Below are 16,149 nucleotides of genomic sequence, written 5' to 3'. Positions count from 1 at the left end.
TGCTACTTCTCCCTCCTTACCGTTGTCTGCTCTCCTACCGTTTGCATCTCAAGCAGACATGAATCTCTTGGGCTTTACCGCCGTGCTGGGACTACTCGTGGGGGTTTGGGCTCAGATCGACGTGCTGAAGCCGCCGTGCGACTCCCTTGTTGCGGAGGAGGTTGGTGAGGTGGCTCAGGATTACCTCAATGCCCACCACAAAAGTGGCTTCAAGCATAGGCTGAACAGGATCGAAGACATCAAGGTCTTCACCAAGGTAAGATGCAGCTTAGGTGCAGGTAAAAACATGCAGATAGGATCATAGACTTTTACTTGAACTGTGTTGTAAAAGTCTGACAGTGCGTTAAAGTGCTTAATAAGCTTAAGATTGTCACACGGTTCCAATGGAAACTATAATTTAAGCACATTTTGTTAAAGCTATTTCCTTTATTCAGTAATTGCTCATCTTAAATAGCACATCTCCTTTTCTTTCTTGCCTCATTATTATATTTTAACATTCTTTTATACCATCAGCACTCCAGATAAGACATAATCCATCGAAGCATATTTCTAATTCTATTTTTTTTTGTCATTAGAAGCTACGTGTGTGTTCATTTGGGCAATACATCATTTGAATGACATCTGTACCTGTTTTTGGAAATACCATAAACGGCAGTATTTGGTCACTGATGCAGAAGATGTGTACTTCTGGGTTGTTTTTTTTGTTGGTTTTTTAGCCTGATGGAGACAACACGTACAAAATTGAAATTGACCTGCTGGAGACAGACTGCCATGTGCTGGACCCCACACCTGTTGCTAACTGCACAGTCAGGCCCAAAGCACTGACGGTGAGACTGCATGTCAACACACTGCTGATCAGACAAAAATAAGATTTAAAAGTCCTACGCAACTCGGTCTTACTCTTTGTCCTCATTCAGGCGATAGAAGGAGACTGCGACGTGGTGCTGCAGAAGGTCGGTGGAGCTCTGACTGTCACGGCCTTCAAGTGTAAAACAGAAGGTAGACTTTCAGCCACACAGTTACAGAGACATGTCTACATACTGCACACCGTCCACACAAAAACCTGCATCTCTTCTCGGGTGTCACGCAGAATCAACGGAGGACATGTGCCTGGGCTGTCCGACCCTCCTTCCTCTAAATCACACTGTGGCGCTGGACTTTGTCAGCACCTCTCTGGGAACCTTTAACAACAGGACTGAGAACATATCGTACGTTGTTCAGGAGGTCGGACGGATGTCATCACAGGTGGGCCAAAGCTCAGCCAGTTAAGTTTCTACTAAATGTAATGCATCTGCACGTTTTAAATACTTGTCAATACCTTGTTTCAGATTGTGGCTGGTGGACCAATCTATTTAGCAGAATACGTTATAGTCGAGGCCAACTGCACTGATGATCCCTGCGTGCCCCTCAACGATGTCATGGCTGTGAGTACAACCAGCAAGAACAACAACTCTTTTCTCTCTTTTTTTTTGCAAAGAATGTAAAAAAAAAAAAAAAACCTCTAAAAAAAATCCTCTAAGTGATTGCTGGGGAAAAAAAAACATGATAATCTAAGAGGAAATTGTCAAAAACCAATGTTTCTCCCTACCAGAGTCGTGGTATTTGCACCGCCAAGGGCCTGAACAGCCTTCACACAGTGGACTGCAAGATGTTTCCCACTCTGGTAAAATTTAAGAAAAACAAACTCTATTTAACTAGTTTTTGATAGGCTAAAATAACTCGCCGTATTTAGAATTGTACATTTATGCAGAAAACATAATTTCTGTTGCTGATTCTTTTTAATTATCTTTTTTCAGATGCCCTTTGTAGATACCAATAGCACGTCAGCCGCAGACCCTGCCATCCCACCGGTGGTTCATGCAACGTACAAGCACGGCAGGAAACATCACTTACTGACCGCTTTCCATAACCCTCATCTGAGCGGCTATCTGTCTGCAGAATCAGCAGAGTCCGCTGAAGTTGTACCTGTAGTCCCTGTAGTGCTTGACATTGCTCCTGCTGCTGCTGATCCTGTACCGACTGCTGCCGATCCTGTACCTGCTGCTGCTGATCCTGTACCAGCTGCTGCTGATCCTGCTTCAGATGCTTCAGATGCTTCAGACGCTTCAGAAGAACCGAGCAGTAAGGATCTTGGTGGTCTTAAGTTTAAGAGAGAAGCCCCTGCTCAACTTGTGTCTGCTCCGGCTGATGCCCCTGCAGCTTCAGCAGGTCCCATCGCTGCTATGCCAGTCTGCCCGGGAAAAGTCAAATTCTTCTAAGTGTTCGGGTCCCACAGACTCTCTATGGTTGCTTCCTTTGACTACACTGGTACCAGAGTAACTTTAACGGATACACAAAGGTGTGCTGTGGTAGGCGAATGTAACACGAATACACTATCAAATGGGGAATAATAAATTGTTTGAAATTGTCAAATCACAGAAGAACAAAACAACTTCTGAAATTTCTTTTAAAAAATGGATTACATGCTGTTAAATAAATCTCTCCAGTCAAAACTTGTCTTCTGATCATTATGCCTCCTTTAAAATGTACATTTAACGGTAGCGGTCAGTGAAGGACAGGGAGATATCCAAGGCCTTTCACAGGTTTAATGAGGGCACACTGATAACCTGTATCGCCGTGTTCTCTCTCGAGACATTTGTACCATAATGCATTTAATCATTCATGCTACATCTGTAAGAGCGATTGCAAAAGTGCGTGGCGCTGTTTGCAGATTGTGTTGACTCATGCCAATGACACCAGCCTAAACCCAGTGACATTTCTGATGCAGCCATAGCAAATAAGTGTTACTCATGATTTGTCCTGTTTGGCTCCGTCTTTAGGACAGTTCAATACTTCAAACATGACTCAAATGTTCCTAGCGTGGGATTATTTTAATACCCCAAACTGACAATTAGTGACCGTTTACGTGTTTCAAAACTCCACATAATCTGGTAGCTAATCTAAGATTTCATTTGGCGTTCAAGATGACACAACCCATTCTACTCAACTGTAAAAGCACAAACTAGCAACAAAATGAATGTGGACAAAAGAGGAACTTTTTAGGGAAATCTGTAAAAAGGACTTTTTAGGTTGCACACACCAAGGACATAGTTGATGAATGGGCAAATTCTAGTAACTATTGACACGAATGGGTCAATGTTCAGGAAGCATCAGTTCATGGTGAGGCAAAATAAGGCAAAACAAATACATTCAACAAGCCAATGCACCCTTTGAGTCTAGGAAGCAGATACAATGCCAACAAATGCTTAATGCAAACAGACAGATTTAAAATTGTCAATGAAAAAAAAAAAAAGAAGTGAGTTGTCCTTGAATGCCACAACAGATGACTCTTTACCATCCTGCTCTTACACACACTTTCCAAATATTTCCCAACCCACACTTATGAGCTCTCAAATGATAATTTAGATTTAAACAAAATGTTTTAATTAAAAGCACATGTTTGGTTGATCTTTGTTAATTGTTTATTCAGATTGAAGTCAACTCATTTTTGCTTCTGATTTTCATGTTCTGTTGGGAGGGAATGCTTCACTCCTGCAAAAGACGCACATATTAGTACAAGAGATTGGGTTACGGAGTTTCTAAGCATTAACAACATACCATTTCTTTGGTGGTCAGCTGCAGAACTCGGGTGTTGAAAGGGATTTCCAAGAGCATCAGGTGGAAACCTTTGGATGGAGCCAAGAGGTGTCAACAGTTTCCAGGGATCTTCGAATGACTGAGGATATTTTGGGTTTAAATGTGCTGCGTTGACAGATGGTTCGTGGGGCATAAAGACAAATCGAAGGCCATCTGGAGCAGGAGGTAACGAGGGCCAATCCGATTCATGGCCAAACCTTTGCTCGTAGTCGATATGACCAAGCAAGGGATCGGGCATCCCTTCTTCCGGCCATTTGGGGTGTTGGGTGTTTTCCTGCGGGAGCTCGAAGCTCAGAGGATTCTGGGGTTTACTACTCTGTTCGCTTGCAGGTTCTTGTGCTATGGAGTATGCGCCATAAAGCAGGTCTCTGAAAGGCATTAGAGAATCGGTGAAACTGTTGAGGTCCTTGCCTGGTGGGCCATGCTGTAGCAGCACATAGCCCTTTTGTTCAGAATTAGGGTTCGGAGCCTGTTCTTGTTTAGTCGAGTTATTCGGGTCGCTCATTGCGGCGAACATCTGTGGTTGAGAGTTGTTTGGAAGCGCAGATCTGTTATAAGCAGGCGCTGAAGCATCTTGAAGCATAGAGTAAGGAACCCGAAAACGATCGCGGTGGATGTTAATGTGTGCTGAGCCTTTAGAGTCACTGAACTTTTTGTAATATGGCAGCCAGTCAGTGGCTTTAGGTTGATTATGCTGCTTTAATCTGTAGTACTGCTGGTATTTGCCGATATAAGGCCCTGTGTGTTTATTCACATTCCCAGCTGACATTAGTTGGCTGTTTTGCTTTGTTGGGGACTGAATATATGGCTCATACTCCACCACTGGATTTGCTGGTTCCTTACCTGAAGCTTTAGAGTTTTCATAGGAGGGAGGTGGGGGCTTGCCTTGTGGAAAACTTTGCAGCATCTCAATTTCTGGTGGATTTGGCTGATGGGGATACAGTGGATTAGGTGCAAAATAAGGATAAACCTGTAGGTTAGGATTTGCAACCATGCTGGGATTGCTTCCAGGTAGTGCAGCAGGGTTGCCATCTGGTGGCGGTGAATATGGTTGCTTTATGTTTTTGAGTGGGAGGGACTGAGGTGAACTCGGTGGGGAGGTAAAAGTCGCAGCTTGTGTTGCTGGTGCTTCAGTTGGCTTTTGAGGAGGAGGAGGAGCAGAACTCAAACCGTTGCCAAACTCCGGATATGCCGCTGAAGGAAGAAATGGCAGACCTTGATACCACCGAGGTGCTTCCTTACTGCCATGTCCAGTAGGAACAATATGGAGATGTTGATGAAAAACAATTTGAGGACAGCAATTAGACAAACCCAGTGGACAAAACTGGGAGCAGTACGGCTGCATGTACAGAGAGCCGAGCTGAGCCCCTTGTTGGACAATATCAAAATTACCAGTTTGTGGAATAGCAGATCCTGTGAATTTCTGATCACCGGCTAGAGTAGCAACCTGGTGCTGCATAGAGATGTAAGGGGGCAATAATACTGGCTGCTGTGGGTAGTAGAACAGGGTAAAAGGTTGATGCATTTGGCCCTGCTGAGGATCATTACTTTGAATTGGTTTTTCCACAGGAGCTTTGTCATTACTTGTTCCTGGAATCTGGGTTGCTGGATAAGGTTTCAGGCCTTGTCCTGTAGGAGTTTGAGTTGCTGGCTGTGGAGCCACAGTTGGATTCTTGACTGGCTGATATTCAGGCTTTGGTTGAGGATGGAAGTACGTTGGTTGGTCTACTTGACCTTGAGGGGCTTCAGCCTTTGGTGACTGTGAAGCAGCAGGGGTCTTCGAAGCTGGTGGATTTCCAGGCTTGGGTTGGGGGTAGTAGGGATAGTAGAAAAACGGTTGGTATACTGAGTCTTGTGAGGCTTCAGGATGCGGTGATTGAGAAGCAGTAGTGGGTTTTGAAGCTGGTGGATGTCCAGGCTTGGGTTGAGGGTAGTAGGGATAGTAGAAAAATGGTTGGTATACTGAGTCTTGTGGGGCTTCAGGATGCGGTGATTGAGGAGCAGCAGTGGGGTTTGAAGCCGGTTGTGACTGGGAATAGTAGGAGTAGTGGTAAAACGGCTGATACATTGGGCCCTGAGGAGCTTCAGGCTGCGGTGCCACCGTGTGTTCCTGAGGCTTCACAGGAACTGTGGGCTGTTGTAGCCCAGGTTTTTTTGATAATGTTTCAGAATACAGTGTATAAGAAGGTGTTTCTCCTCGGGGAGCTTCAGATGCTTGTGGCTGCGGTGGCTGAAGGTGAAAAATGAATGGGTAAAGGGGTCCTTGTTCTGGGCCCTTAGGCTGGCTTGCAGGTTGTCCCACGGGTTTCTGAGGCTGCATAGTTGGGATGTTGAATGGATTTTGAAAAAACTGGTCATCCAATTTACCTGGTGGTGGTTTAGCTACTGGTGGCTGTGTAGGGGTAGGTTGTGGTGTAGAGGGCTGAGGATAAAGTGGAACAAAGTAATGTGGTCTTTGGTCCTTGGTGGTTTGTTTTACTAGAGGTGATGTGGAAGGGTTTGGAGACTGTACCGTAGAAGTAATGTCTAGGCTTGGAGGATAATGGTAAAAGAAACTAGGGTACATAGGATAGTAAGGTAACGGAGGTTGATGGATATCCTTTGGTCCTGGATTTGGATTCTTTGGGTTCTGATTAAAGCTTGAAAACTGAGGCGCAGTGACCTTTGCAGGATTTGGGGTTTGAGTCGTTTGCTGTATTAGAACCGTTGCTGGGTTTTGAGGGGGTTCCGATTGAGTTACTAACAGTGACGGACAGGAAATTTGTGTTTCTCCAAGTCCAGACAGGCCCAGAGTGTAAAATCCATCCTGAACAGAAATATCAATGGATTACACAACAATCAAAAAATGTCTAAAAGTACAATCAGATTCTTACAGCATACCTTTTTCTCCAGACAGGGTGCATACTGAACAGAGATGACCACACCTTCAGGATGTACGACTATACCAAACCCACACCTTTGCGAGGCCTTCATCAGCAGCTCCCAGTCTCCATTCACTGATTCATTAAAATATGCATTACTGCTAAAGACACTTCATAAAAAGGGCAACTGACATCAAGTCATAAGTCAGAAATTCAGCTGCCTCCACTCCGAGTCATACTTCTTGCAATAAATCAGATGCCAGACTATGCAAGCATTTAAAAAAAATTAAACACAGATGTATTACTGAATAGTCTTCAAACTATGGCCCACAGCTTGCAGACATTCTGCCATGGAATAGCAAGACAGATATGTCACTTCACGGGAGTGAATAAATGGATTTGTTTCATATCTGATAACAGTCGAAAAGCAGTGCAGCTGAAATGTCAACCCTTTGGTGCTGATTATCTAAACCAGGCCGCGAAATGGCAAAAAAAAACAAAAAACAAAAAAAAACAACTTACAATTTACTTTCATTTTTGAGGCGGCGATGGTCCACTCGGTTTTCACGACCATGCCCTCGGTGTGGCAGGTGACCATTGGGGGGTTTGTCAAGGACTGTTTCATCAAAGGGCATGTCATCCTCACCGGTAACCCCCACCAACGCAAAGGCAGGACGTAGCTGCCCTCCTGACGCCAGAAAGTAAGAAACAAAACATTGCAATGTGCACATGGTGAACATACAAGAGCTTTCAGAACAAGGTGCCTCACCTCCACGGTGACAAAGCAACCGTCGTACGGCGCAACCAAGACCAGGTCTCTTCGTGTCGACCTGATGGTGTAACCACAGCTCGGAGGCAGCTTGGACAGAGGCAGGGGGGCCAAGTAGCGTCCTGAGGAGTTAAGTTGAGGAATGTCAAAATATCCGCATCAAACCGCTCCCACACGACCCCGGCTGCAACCGAAAACATACCTCTGTCCACGAAGAACAGCGATCCAGATGTAGAAGCAGCATCTTGAACAAGAAGCTTCATGGAGTCTCCTGTGCATTCCACCTTTGGTTCCATTTTAAGCAGTTGTTGCACTGCTGTGTGGTCTTGGTTTGGCCCAAAACCCTGTCTACTCAGGTCCCCCCAAGCTTTTAGAAATCAAGTTTTCAGTGGATTAAAACAGATGACTAAGCAACTCTAAGAATGATGCACACAGAATAAGCTGCAAGCATGGACGATCAAACTGATGCACAACCATGCATGAAACAGAGAGTTTAGTGGCAGGAGCCACCGTGCATACCCATGTCTGCCTGGTAATCGCTTTCAACACCCAGCACATCCTTGGTTTCATTGAGCTTAGCAGCTTTCAGCGGGTTCTGCCCAATTAAGAGCCTTCCATGGTGTTGATTACTTCTGGTTTGGTTTTGGCTATGCACTGAGTCTCCTCCTGATGCATCGAGTGCCTTAAGTCTTGTTAGTGTTGCGCAATGACAAAATGAAGTTGCAAACATAAAAAGTCCTAAACGGAGTAAAATCTTGCTGACCCTGATGTCTCTACACGCCATTGGAACGAAGGAAGGGAGAGAGAGAAAAAAAAAGAGCGCTGCCCACAAGTCAAATGATCTATGCAGTATGCCACAAAAGCTGAACACCGCTCTCAGCAGCAGGTATGTTTAAAGGTGAGCGCTCAAACTCTGGTCCTAATCACGAGCAATCAGACACCTGACCACGGCAGGTGCTGCAAATCATGCAGTTAAGGGCACGGCAGCGCTTTATGGCCTTAAATAAAACATGTACATTCTGTGAGAGCAGTACTCAGGTGGCATTAGAGAAATATTTCAAAACTAAGCTCTGTCTGATAGGGGCACCAGCTTTCAACAGCTTCTGAATTTACATGATGTTGTTTGAATTTGCACAAGGCACCCGTGTAGCATTCCCTAAACCTGCAAAGCCACATTCTTCCTTCAGGAGTGTCTTTAAAGTTAGAACCCTGCAGTCCATATTTTAGCAGCCAGACACTGTTTGGAACTTCATGTCACAACAATTTCAAAATCCTTCTGTACACATTTAAGCTTATCCACATCGCCACCGCCTTCCTCCACCCATCCACCTCGTCTCACCATCGTGGGTTACAGATCCTTCTTCAACTCTGGAGCTCGCTGCCACCAGATAACACCGATTCACTGCCTCTCTTCAAATCCAAACCCGTCTGTTTAGAACTGCCCTCTCCCTGTAAATGCTCGTTCATCTTTATTTTATTTTCTGATGCGTTTATCTGCTGTTTATCATTTTTACCCTTCTTTTGTAAAGTGTCCTGGAGTGCTCTGAGAGGGATTTACAAAAAAAATGTATTATTAACAATAATCTGAGCAGGCATCCTGAGTTTCCAAGAGGATAAATGTGCCTACAGTCATATTAAACTTCTGACATTTCCACATGGATTTTTGTGTTTGAAAAATTCCCCTGACGTGAACATCGTGTAAAGAGTTGGAATAACACTGAACACACAACGCTGAGATGAGAAGAACGACATTAATGCTACATAGGGTTAATAAAAATAAAAAATAAAAAGGCTTTTACTGTTTACAGGGTTCAAATGATGAAAATAGGCATTGAACCAGGTCTGATCTGTATGTCTTGAAAGACAAATCAGATGAGCATTTACATTTCATCGCTGAGATTGTTGATTTGTAATCCAGATCGCTTTATGTTCCTTCAGCCTGTTAATACTGGGATTCAGTCACAAAACCACAGAGAATACTTCCCTACATCCTGATATTTGTGCACACGGTCCTTTCAGAGACGAATCATTTCAGCTGCCCTCCATCGTAGCAGCCCATATCCACGTTTGTACTCTGCAGGCAGGCAACAGACGGGACATACCGGCTTCACCTCTGGTTGGAATAACTTTTATTTGTTCTGTCTGTAAACAAGATGTCTCATCAACTCATGGCATTTGAAATAGCAGATTTTGCGGCAGAGAGGAAATTTCCAACTCAAGAAAAGAAAAAAAAAAAAGACCAAATATTGCATTTTTCTGTCGTTTAATTCTGTACATATTCCACAAAGTCTGGAGATTACTGATGCCAAAAACATCCCTTATAGGAAAGTGCCATTAAAAGTGACTTCTTGCTGGGGCAGCAGTTAAAAATCCAACTCGTAGTAGCAACAGAGCAGATATCGATTTTATGGCACAGAATACACAGTTATTTTCAGAAAATGTTCACAAGACAACTTACAAATGTTCTTATTCCAACCAACACCGTTTTCAATAAGTTTAGTGTACACAGCGTCATTGTTGTTTTTTTTCTTCATCTTTTAAATATACTTCTAAGTACCTTACTATGACAATTTGTGAATACACCTTTGATGACTAAAGCACAAGGCAAAATAAGTCCTGAGGCGCTGGAGCCCAACGGCCTCGGGTTACAGTCAGAATGCATTCGTACTGTAGTAAAAATGACATTTCATCGGTTAATGAACATGGAGTTAGCGACAAATCAATTAGTGGCGAGAGGTTTAAGTAGTGTTCGATGTGAAGAAGCGGTTACATGTGTTACAGTCGTCTCGATGGTTTACAGTCAACAGGTGATGCCAACAATCATCCATCAGAACAAGCTGCAGCGTTTCTGAGAATCCTCTTGTACTGACAATTGGTCCGAAGGGGAGGAGGAGGAGGAGGAGAGAACAACCTCACCAGTGTGTAGTGATTCACAGCAAAAATTTACAAAGAGCAGGAGATGACTGACGGAGGTGGAACGCCCAGCGAGACCCCGAGGCGCGGCGTAGTACGATGACAGTCCCGGTAATGCTGACCTTACATTACACCCAACACCACATCATTAACTTTAAAGACCACATTCAGGTACAACAGCAAAAGCATGTGATGGAGCGTAAAAGAAGTTGTGCTCGAGGAGGGTGGGAGGGGAGGGAGGCCGGCGAAATCGGTGCTTTGTCAGAGGAAGCTTTTCTTTAATGCAGGCAGACGAAGAAGATGGCTTTGGCTGGAATATCGCGCTAGGACAGGATCAGGGGGAGCAGGGGTGTGGATGCTAAAGAGGGTATGCATGCAACTTTTTAAATGCCCACATGCCGAGAAGAATAAAAACTAAAATGAACCCAGCATCTTTTTGTAATGCCCCCCCCCACCACCACCACCAAAGAAAAAAAAACAAAAAGAAAAGCGTAACTATGCACACCGTCACCACCACCACACGTGTACGTCCTCTTGGAATTCCAGCCAGATGCGAAGTGAACGTTATACAACGGCAGTCCAAATTTATTGAACACTTTTATTACACTTTGCGATAATTTTTTTTTTTTTGAACACTCTTTTGGTTAATAAACATTTCAATGAACATGCCATTACTGTAGTGCCAAAAACATGAGGTACAATGTTAAAGTGGGGGTACATTTATCCAAAACAAAACAAAAAGGGAGGGCGAGATGAAGCAAACAATAGGTATAAAAGTACACTGGGGAGGAAACAAACATCGTATGCCACCTAATCCTGGAAGTCGTGTCAACACAGTGTGGTGAGTGGGAGTGCGCTGATAAACTGACCAATGGGAGAAGAGGTTGCTTAAAGGCCACTTTGCCTCAGGAAGTTGGCCATTGAAAATGCTTTTTTGTTAAGGACTCCACCGTGGATCCCCTCCTTTCCCATGACTACAACCAATGCTGGAGCACACAAGGGGTTGGGGTGGGGGGGAAAAAAGAGAAATGAACAAAATTGAAGAGACTCCCCCTACAGGACGAAGGGGGAACACAGGTGACACAGTATCTTACCAACTCTTCATTGCTATTAAAAATTTCCAAGACATTTGACTGCTTGCAGGAGAAATCTTAACAGCAAATATTTCTTTTCTCTTCTTCTTCTTCTTTTTTTTTTTTTTGTCGTCCCTCAATTTCATCTAAGTGAGCTTGAAAACATTAAAACCCTGATTCCCTCAAATATTTTGCCATTGTGTAAGCCTTCTTATTCAATCCGCCACCATGGACCCCTTCTTTGCCCATTACAAGAACCAAAACTGAAAGAAAGCAGAGGGGGAAAGGGATAGGGGACAGAAAGGGATAGTTAAAAGAGGAGAAAGGCATCCCACAAGCAAGAAGTGTTCGACTGCGTACAACTCAGGACTAGCTGCAGGTAAGTCACACACCGTAGCATCCATACGTCTCCTAGGAAACCTATGGATCCCCACTTATTACCGACTCATATTTGTTAAAAAGGGGGAAAGTTTAGCGAGTCTCACACAGCTCTGATGCAGCTTTAAGCTAATGAGAAAATTGGTCATCAGAGGGTACGAACAGAGGCGAGTTCATTCAGCTCCCGTAGAAGCACTGCGTCATCGTGTAAAGACTCTCAGTGCGCCTCCGAGTTCGAATTAAATACCTCGTTTATGCTCTTCTGACTACTTTACAAAGCACAACATGCAGACAGAGAGATAACCAGGAAACAGAGCAGTGTTAAAAAAAAGTGAACAGAGTTTGGTTTGGACGGCAGTTGCGTAAATCCAAGCACAGTTTTTTCCTAAAATTGTTTTACGTGAGAATTAACAACACAGTGCCACCGCTTAGCCAATTAGCTCAGGTCTTAGGTGTCAGAGTCCATCGAACTCACAATGTGTACAGCATCATCACCACCACCACAAGCGAAGCTGCAGAAAGTGAAGAAAAGGCAGCAGAACACCTGCACATTGCTGGTAAGATTCCTAGAGGGGTCTTGTTCATAAGCATAGCATTAGCGAGAAGAAATAACCTGACATCGCCAAAGATGGGCTCACAATTTTACTGAAGTCACAAATGTCATGTCGACTAGCCCTCACGCTCACTCGATGTTTGCGACGTGTTTGAAGCTAAGCGAGCAGTATCTTAACAGTTACAGGGAACCATTTTGCAAGTTTACCTTTTTCAGCTCTTCCCACAGAGATATTGAACGTAGCTTCTCCTCCTTGACTCTTCGTCCGGATGTCCATCGTGCAGTCTCCATCGGTAAAGAGGCTATCTCTGAGGACCGAACACCTCTTTGCGCCCAGAGTGAGACCGTTGGTGTGAAAGGTCTCCCTGTCCTTACCGACAAGGGCATCTATTTCCTGACTCTGGGGGGGGGGACAAAACACAAAAAGCCACGGGATTGCGGCAACGTTAGTCAGATCCTACAGGTGTATCAGACGTGCTTCTGGTTGCACGACGAGCAAGACAAGACGTAGGCGGGATGAGTTCAGCCTCGCAACTTTGGAAAATTACTTCCTTCCTCGTGCATCGGGAGCATCTGCTTCGTGCTATGCTGCCGTCAGATCAAACGAGTTCTTTCTCCTAAAATTAAATGCAAACTTTCACATTTCCAGCCACAGCTTCAGAGATTAGTCAGTCAAACGAACTGAGCGGAAATTAACCAACTCTAAACGTGTGACTTGAGTGAGCTAAATAAGGTTGGGTTCAGTTGAAAAGACAAAGCAGACCCTTAATTTTTTGGGCATTTTACTAAATTGAATGAATAATCGAATAGATGCATAGCAAATTATTCGAATAACAGATTTAATGATAGCTGTACATATTTAAAACTGCAATCCTGGCACCTGTAAAACTGTGAGGAACGCAGGCGAGCAGAGACATGTCAACCAATGGGGTTTTTTTCAAACTTAATGTCATCATAGCAAATGTTTTTCAGATCCAGTCACTGGGCAGCTACAGTCAAAGCTGCTGTTAAATGTAAAAGTTTGAAAAGCCTGTAAAGGATGAGAGGACTTCAAATGACTCAAACGAAGAGGTTTGAATGACAGACGCAACACAAAAACACCTGAAACTTGCTTTGAAGTTGCACTACTGATCTAATACTTATGTTGGAGTTTCCAGTTTAACCACCTTTTTCTTGTTTGAGGAAGATGATCATTTAGAGCAGTTATCTCATCAGGTACATAGCTGACGGACTCATGGGTGGAACAATCATCGCTGATGGCAGCTATAGAGAGTAGAGAGGACGTTTGTGGAATAAAAATGCGAGTCTAGTGAGATCGGTGCCATCATCTCTGCCATGGAGAACACAGGCAGTAATTAGAAAAGCCTGCAGTGAGTGCTGGACGTAAAGTGACGTGTGTGCTTTCGTGCCATTCCTTTGAATGAATTAAAAAACACGCGTGTTTCAAAAATGCACTTGCAGATGGATTAACAAGGCGGGTTTGAGCGAACATTAGCCCCTTTTGACCGCAGGTAGCCGGTAAAGCAGCAGCAGCAGCCGCCTACCGCTAGCTAATCAAAGCAGCCGTGCACACAAAAGCATGCACGCTCCCCTCCTTCGCTCAGACGCCGTCTCCTCGCCGCTTCTAAATTAGCTTAGCATTTGCTGCTTTAGCGGCGTCTCTCGAAAATGTGGATTAAAGCTCGTTAACAGGCGAATAGCTCCCGACGAGCCACATTGAGCGAAGCCCCTACGCGCTCCGCACACGAGGTCTAATCCCGCGGACGCTTCCTTTAGCAGGAGCGCGCGGACGCAGGCCACCGATAAGCTAGCTAGCTAGCTAGCCGCGTTAGCTCGCCAAGTCATTTATATCCTGAGCGTCTGCGTGGGGAGAGACACACAACAACAGTGACGAACCGAACCCGCACTTTCCCCCCCCTCTCTCTCTCAATTTAACCTCGTGTTTTGACTCCTTACCGTGATTTTGCCGAATATACCGCCCTCATATGCTCCCCAAACATATTTGGAGTCCGTATACCCAACAATGGCGCTATCCTGACAGTCGCCATCGGCCATCAGGTTATCCACGTAGGATTGCCAAGACATATTCAAGAAATCGGTGCCGTAGAAAAATCCCTACTGCTCTGGAAGTGCGGTTGCCAAGCGGAGAAAGCTGCCAAAAAAAAAAACACGGGAGCGTGGAAAGAGACAGACGGGGTGGGTTTTTCTTTTTTCTCTCTCTCTCTCTTTCTCTTCTTTTTTTTTTTTTTTTTTTTTTGCCCGAGTCTCCAAATCTAACCCACACTTCGACGTTGACTAACGCGAAGGCTGGGGCAGCAAAGAAAGCCAGGGCAGTGAGGCAGCGGCTGGGTGTAGTCCGTATCAGATCACTCCGCACAATGAGCTCCCGGTGCTTTTATGGCAGCAGGCGGCGGAAGAAAGAGGGACTCATCCACTGAGCCAGGAGTCCGTCTGAGGGAATGCACGCCCGGCCTGCGCTTAAAAACACATGTGCTAATGTCCGATCCTTTACTCATTCATTCATTAGTGTTTGTTTTTTGTGTTTTGTTTGTATTAGTAAGAGGACAAAAGCTGCCACATGGTAGTGTGGCTTTCACGCTCCGCGCATGCACAAAACAACATTCCCTGTGGTGCACGTGTCTCCTGGATGCTAAAAAAAAAAAATCATCTCCCCACTTTTATTTTTTATTTTTTTAAAAGTGTGTTTAGATTGTGGCAAACTGCCTGGAAGTCTCCACGAATAAACTCCTCAAAAACTGACTTTAAATGTGCATTATCAGCCTAGATTGTGTGAGAATCTGCTCATAAATATGATTTGCACTGCTGACTTTTATAAGTTCTCTCCAGAAAATGGTGTTTTATTTAGGGTCTAACTAACTTGTAATCTCATTTTGTAGAATCCTTTAATGTCAATATACCAAAAAAAAAAAAAAAGTACAACGAAATCGGGTGCAATCCTATTCAGTGCAAAGAACAACTATAAGATGTATATAAGAAATAAGTAAGCGACAAAATGGGTATAAAAATGTGAGTATTTGCAACAGCAGCGAGGAACCTGAGAAAAGCTTACTAGCATCACTTTGGATGTGATTTTTTTTCTCATTCATAACCACATAACAAAAAAAAAACTGCAAAAAACTAAAATGTGTGGTAATGATTGCTTAATGTTCAGATCCTTTACTCTAGTAAAAGTATTGAGCTGTGAAAATATTCCGTTACAACTAAAAGTCCTGCATCCAAAACCTTTTTAAAGTAAAAGTGTATTATTACATAAGAGTGGACACCTCGGTGTGACAATCACACACGACCTGTCTTGGTCACTTCACATAAAGTCCACTGTGAAGAAGGCCAGACAGCGTCTGTTCTACCTCAGAGAGGCTTCAAGCTCCTGCTCAGGAACTTCTACACCTGCACCACTGAGAGCATCCTGTGCAGGAGCATCACCACCTGGATGGGCAACAGCACCCAGCAGGACTTCTTGGTCCTGAGGAGGGTGGTCCGTTCAGCTGAGCGGACCATCAGATCCACCCTCCCCAACCTGCTGGACATCGACACCCAACGATGCAGGTCGAGGACGGTGAAGATCCTGAAGCAGCCCAGCCATCCTGGAAACTCCCTTTTCTCCCCCTATGCTATTGTTGCCTAAAGACTGCCACTGAGAGAATGAGGAAGAGTTTCTTCCCTCAGGCCGTCCGTTTGCTCGACTCTGAGCTTTAAAACCAGACTGTGCGATTACACCAGGGCACCTTTTACACATGCACCTTATGAAACACACTTCACTGCACATCGTACCGCGTATAAACCTGTATGTGACAAATAAAGCTTGTCTTGCATCTTATCAGCAACATTAACTTAAAATCTAAGAAACATAAAAGGTTTCCTGTCCAATTATATGTGATGTTTTTGGATTCATGTGTATGTTGCATTTTACTGCTGCAGATGTTTGAAATGAGGGCTGCAAGGTGG

The 16,149-nt window shown here is 44.3% G+C and overlaps 3 protein-coding genes across 5 annotated transcripts; 1 reads left to right on the top strand and 2 right to left on the bottom strand.

Moving 5' to 3' along the window:
- Positions 1 to 2,492, top strand: LOC103360618 (alpha-2-HS-glycoprotein-like). The gene is made up of 7 exons (XM_008286482.1): positions 1 to 256; positions 717 to 827; positions 918 to 999; positions 1,091 to 1,245; positions 1,329 to 1,424; positions 1,592 to 1,663; positions 1,797 to 2,492. Exons 1-7 carry the CDS (start codon positions 59 to 61, stop codon positions 2,256 to 2,258), a joined length of 1,176 nt encoding a protein of 391 aa, XP_008284704.1. The 5' UTR covers positions 1 to 58; the 3' UTR covers positions 2,259 to 2,492.
- Positions 2,493 to 5,566: 3,074 nt separating this feature from the next.
- Positions 5,567 to 7,848, bottom strand: LOC103360537 (uncharacterized). The gene is made up of 5 exons (XM_008286363.1): positions 7,786 to 7,848; positions 7,469 to 7,633; positions 7,267 to 7,388; positions 7,020 to 7,185; positions 5,567 to 6,442 (listed from the first exon to the last, which is right to left on the bottom strand). Coding segments are annotated over exons 1-5 (459 nt in total). The 5' UTR covers positions 7,790 to 7,848; the 3' UTR covers positions 5,567 to 6,440.
- A 1,530-nt stretch (positions 7,849 to 9,378) lies between these two features.
- On the bottom strand, positions 9,379 to 14,570 carry LOC103360336 (profilin-2-like). Of its 3 annotated transcripts, none has more exons than XM_008286085.1 (3): positions 14,140 to 14,570; positions 12,391 to 12,583; positions 9,379 to 11,232 (listed from the first exon to the last, which is right to left on the bottom strand). In XM_008286085.1, exons 1-3 carry the CDS (start codon positions 14,266 to 14,268, stop codon positions 11,117 to 11,119), a joined length of 438 nt encoding a protein of 145 aa, XP_008284307.1. In that variant the 5' UTR covers positions 14,269 to 14,570; the 3' UTR covers positions 9,379 to 11,116. The 3 variants fall into 3 exon arrangements, with proteins under 3 accessions (XP_008284307.1, XP_008284387.1, XP_008284465.1); XM_008286165.1 differs by having other exon boundaries at positions 9,379 to 11,165; positions 14,140 to 14,562; XM_008286243.1 differs by lacking the exon at positions 9,379 to 11,232 and adding an exon at positions 11,353 to 11,515.
- Positions 14,571 to 16,149: the final 1,579 nt, after the last annotated feature.

The sequence above is a fragment of the Stegastes partitus genome, unplaced genomic scaffold, assembly GCF_000690725.1.
Source record: "Stegastes partitus isolate 25-593 unplaced genomic scaffold, Stegastes_partitus-1.0.2 Scaffold0, whole genome shotgun sequence".
NCBI lineage: Eukaryota > Metazoa > Chordata > Actinopteri > Pomacentridae > Stegastes > Stegastes partitus.
This window is presented reverse-complemented; position numbering and strand designations above follow the sequence as displayed.